At 43.9% G+C, this 5,000-nt stretch overlaps 1 protein-coding gene across 1 annotated transcript in view; it reads left to right on the top strand.

The window, feature by feature from the left end:
- Positions 1 to 5,000, top strand: part of gria4a (glutamate receptor, ionotropic, AMPA 4a) — a 102,380-nt gene that overhangs the window by 3,489 nt on the left and 93,891 nt on the right. The window contains exon 2 of the mRNA XM_056441687.1: positions 1,593 to 1,751. Within this exon, the coding sequence (XP_056297662.1) occupies positions 1,593 to 1,751 (159 nt within the window). The remainder of the gene's footprint in view (positions 1 to 1,592; positions 1,752 to 5,000) is intronic.

Below are 5,000 nucleotides of genomic sequence, written 5' to 3'. Positions count from 1 at the left end.
ATATATATATTCATATATAAATATACCTATATATATCTTTATACATTAAAAATATATATATAAATAAATATGTAGAAATATATATTTACATATACATATATCTAAATATATATATATTAGGGCTGTCAGCGTTAACGCGTTAATCTATGCGATTAATTTGGCCGCGTTAACGCACTAAAATATTTTAGCGCAATTAACGCAACTTTGTTTACTTCCGGTGTTCGTTGAAGTTTTTACACTCCTCTGAGTGTTAAACCGCGGCAGTACGGTTTAACACTGTTTCCGTTTTTAAAACAATTATTTCTCCGCGAAAATAAGGAGCATAAATCAGTTTAACTCGTGGATGAATCAGTCGGGTTTCCTCCTGCTCCTCCTTCCTCCCGTCTCCCCCTCTGACACACAGAGGAACGGAGGGGCGACGTGTCGGGTGACGCGGCGCGGAAAGAAAGCGACACACGAAACCTTCACCGTGATTGGTCAATCCGTTTGTCTGTCAACATTTTGGGAAAAAAACAACCAATGAACACTCAGTAAATCACAAAGGACCTCCCACCTCACAGGTGAGGCTCATTAGCAGCCTGTCAGTCAGAGAGCAGAGAACACGGCGCGAGGACAATGAGCCTCATTTCAGAGCTGAGATTGTTCTGGAATGTTTGATGTATAACACGTGGGTATGTGTCACATGCAAAAGACTTTAAACGGTGAATTTAATTTATTTTGTAAAATGTATAAAATGCCCCCAGCCTCCAGAGGGTTAACGTGACATATGTGAATGTCAGTCAGTTACCAAGGCCACTGGTTCTGCTGCTGTTCAGTGTTAAAGATGACAGGACCAATGGGGTCTCAATATACTTCTTTTTTTTTACTAATCTGATGTTTCACTGAAGAAACAATTTATCATCCACGATATTAAATCCCTCGCTGGCACTTTATAGGTAGGAGCCTCTTTGAAAACAGCTCTGTGTGAAGTTTGGTCTTTAAAAAGAATGAACTTTTAACTTTTATCTTTTAATTGCGATTAATCGCGATTAATGAATTTCAAAATGTGCGATTAATTAGTTTTTTTTTTTAAATCGATTGACAGCCCTAATATATATATATATATATATATATATATAGGACTTCATTGTTCCCGTGTGTTCTCCTTTCTCTCTCCTCTTTAAAGGCTCTTCACCTCCTTCTCCTTCATCTCCTCCTCCTCTTTCATTTAGCTGACCTCTGTTTTTCTCTCCGTCCAGCTCATTGTCTCTGTGACTCCTCTCCTCATCCCCCCTTCTATCTCTCTCTCCCCCCCCCCCCCCCCCCCCCCTCTGTGGTTCTCCTCCGCCTCTCCTCCTGCTGCGTGCGTATCAATATTCACGTTTAAGTTTATATGTGAAGACAAATTACCTTCAGGAAGATAATGAAGATCTCTCTTCCTCCTCCTCCTCTTCCTCCTCTATCGTTCCTTCCCTCACATTACGCTTCCTCCTTCGTCTTCTTCTCTTTCTCCTCCTCCTTCTTCCTGTCTCTCCACCTCTGCGAGCCTGACAATGAATCCTTACATGTCTCCGTGGATGCTCACCCTCTTCTCTCCCCCCCCCCCCCCCCAGGCGGGCTCTTCATCAGGAACACGGACCAGGAGTACACGGCGTTCCGATTGGCCATCTTCCTCCACAACACGAGTCCCAACGCCACCGAGGCGCCGTTCAACCTCGTCCCCCACGTGGACAACATCGAGACGGCCAACAGCTTCGCCGTCACCAACGCATGTGAGGAAGAGGAGGAGGAGGAGGGGGGAGGAGGGGCAGGGGGAGGGGGAGGAGCTTGTGTTGCTGCGATTTCATTGGACGAGAAGTTTATGATGTATGTTGAAAACTGGCGTTGCTGATGCTGCTGTTGTTGTTGATGTTGAGGATCAGGCTGAACTCTATTGGCTGTGCTGTTGGGGGGGGGGGGGCACCTGGACTCCAACACACGGAATCCATGGACAACTACAACAATGTACACAGGAATGCTCCTCCTTCTCTTTCTCCTCATCCTCTTTCTCCTCATCCTCTTCCTCCTCATCCTCTTCCTCCTTCTTTTTCTCCTCATCCTCTTCCTCTTTCTCCTCATCCTATATATATATAAATATATATATATATAAATATTTATAAATATATATTTGTAGATATATATGTATATAAATATATATATATATATTTATAGAAATATATATATATGTGTGTGTGTGATGTGACGCACACATCATACACAAAAACACATCCCAAATACACACACACCCAGACACACACACCCATTCTCATTGAGGCGTTGGGTCATTAGAGTTCTCTGAAGCTCTTCTCTGTGAGCCGTCTGCTACATGTAACCTCTCTCTCTCTCCACTTCTCCATCTCTCTCTCTCTCTCTCCACTTCTCCATCTCTCTCTCGCTCTCTGTCCACTTCTCCATCTCTTTCTCTCCATCTCTCTCTCTCTCGACCACTTGCCTTCTCACTTGCTCCCTCTCTCCTCTGTGTTACCTCCTCCTCTGTTTCCTCTCCTCTTTCCTCAGCTCCTCTGTTCTCCATCATGTCTTTTCTCTCTCTCTCTCTCTCTCCTCCTCCGTGGCGAATGGATCTTTAAATTAATCCCCCCCTCTCGCTCCGGGGCGGTGAGAATTAGAAATGGGGGATTCTTCCTCTGACCTTGGCTTCACTTCCTCTCTCTCTCTATTCTAGTATTCAGGCAGCGTGAACGGATCATAACCCCCCCCCCCCCCCCCCCCCCCCGAGGGAATACAACCTGGTTTTATTGTCCCGGTGTCACGCGCTCATACGTCCCCCTCCTGCTGTCAATCCTCCTTTGTGGTTCCTTCCACTCCGGTGTGTGTGTCTCTTTTGTAGTTTAAACACGGCGACACCGTCTCCCCGTCGCTCTGTTCTTCCGTTAATTTTCACCTGGCTGTGTGTGTCTGTGTGTGTGTGTGTGTGTGTGTATCTTGTGAGGTGTCAGAGTTCCACTGAGCTCCTCTCTGATGTGTCTCTATTCACCGGCTAATAGAGAAGAATGAAAAATGGATTAGTATGACTAAAAGCCACTGTGTGTGTGTGTATGTGTGTGTGTCTGCGTGTGTGTCTGCGTGTGTGCGCATGTGTGTGTGGAAACCTGTGTCATTGAGGTGCACAGGCACATATGAATGGGACCGTGCGCTTGTGTGTGTGTGTGTGTGTGTGTGTGTGTCTGTGTGTCTGTGTGTGTGTTTGCATGTACGGGGATCTGTGTTTGAAAACCTGTGTCATTAAGGTGCACGGACACATATGAATGGGACTGTGTGTGTGTGTGTGTGTGTGTGTGTCTGTGTGTGTGAACTATACAATACACTAGTGTATAGTTATATTGTGTACCTATGTACAGCAGACATTTTCATTTTACGTGGTCCCTGACGGCTTGAAAGACATGATCACCTTTTCTTAAAGACATATCGGAACAATACCCGAGGCTTTTATTTTGAAGGTTTCAAATTCAATGGATTAATGTTATAATATTAGAGAGATTTTAATTGGTTGTGGCCCCTGACGGCTTGAAAGTTATATGATCACCTTTTCTTGAAGACATTCAAGAAAAATATCCTGTGCTTTTATTTTGAATTTTTCAAATTAAAAGGATTAATGTTATATTATTAGAGATATTGTCTTATGTACAACATTTCTACACTCAAATAAACAAAAGTCACCGAGCCGCGTAAGCCTAACGGTGATGTCATGTATAAATATAAATATATCATACTCTTGCATCCGAGCTGATGAAGTTGGTAGTTGAAAAACTGTTAACACAAAGACACACCCCCTTTTAAAAAGTTCAAAGATACGCCCACGTTTAAAGAGTTCAAAGACACACCCCCTTTTAAAAAGTTCAAAGACACGCCCCTGTTTAAAGATTTCAAAAACATACCCCCTTTTAAAGAGTTCAAAGACACGCCCACGTTTAAAGAGTTCAAAAACACACCCACGTTTAAAGACTTAAAAAACACGCCCCCTTTTAACGAGTTCAAAGACACGCCCCCGTTTAAAGAGTTCACTCTAGATGCGCATACAGGCTTGGAGTGTTTTAATTTAATAGACTCGGCACCACCCACACACACACACACTGTTTCACACTCGTTCTCTCTCACACTCACACACTTTGATTTAACACTGTATATTTTCCCCCTTTTCCTCTCCTACAGGAATCCTCTTTCCTTTCCCCTCGCTCACTTCTTTTCATTAAATGTCTCGGAGATGATTTGAGACTCGGCCGTCATCTTCACGGGTGAATCTGTACATGGGTATAAGTCTTCTTAATGGCCCCAATGGGGGGGGGGGGGAAGTGATATCTGGAACCCCGACAGGAACACGAGATTTACAACGCAGCCGGCCTTCGTTTATTCAAGTTACCGGCACACGGAAAAGACTCTCAATGCTTCAATGAGAGACTCCATTGAACCTCTGCACATCCGTAGGTACCTTTTGGTAATACCTCTGCAATTCATGTGGTGGGTGTCATTCAAGCGTACGTTTTGACTCCGATCTCGGTAACACGACATTAGTGAATAGAAACGACGGAAACGGAGATTCATTGCAGCCACATTGGGTTTTTTTCTCCGCATGATGTCATCAGACTCCCCCGGTAGAGAGGTTCAGAGCTGCCTCTTCAACTGGATGGCCCTTATTTCATCCAGTCGAGTACGACTGACAGGCTTAATCACACACACACACACACACACACACACTCACACTCGTAACCTATTGTTAGATGTAAAGGTGAAGCGTCGGCCCTGTGTGCCTTTACAACGAGAGGCGGTTTATTTTTTTGGCAAAAACGTCTACTTGGACTGATTAGAAATATGGCGGTCAAAAGGTCAAAGGTCACTGTGATGTCCGAAAGCAATGAGTCAGGAGTATAAATGCTAATTAGAACAATGTAACAGCAATGGGAGAAGATATACAATCACAAGGTTGATCAATCTAGATGATATTAGGATAAGATTAGATTAGATAA

Source organism: Pseudoliparis swirei, chromosome 20 (assembly GCF_029220125.1).
Source record: "Pseudoliparis swirei isolate HS2019 ecotype Mariana Trench chromosome 20, NWPU_hadal_v1, whole genome shotgun sequence".
Lineage (NCBI taxonomy): Eukaryota > Metazoa > Chordata > Actinopteri > Perciformes > Liparidae > Pseudoliparis > Pseudoliparis swirei.
The sequence above is the reverse complement of the archived record's forward strand: the minus strand, read 5'-3'. Positions and strand labels throughout refer to the sequence as shown.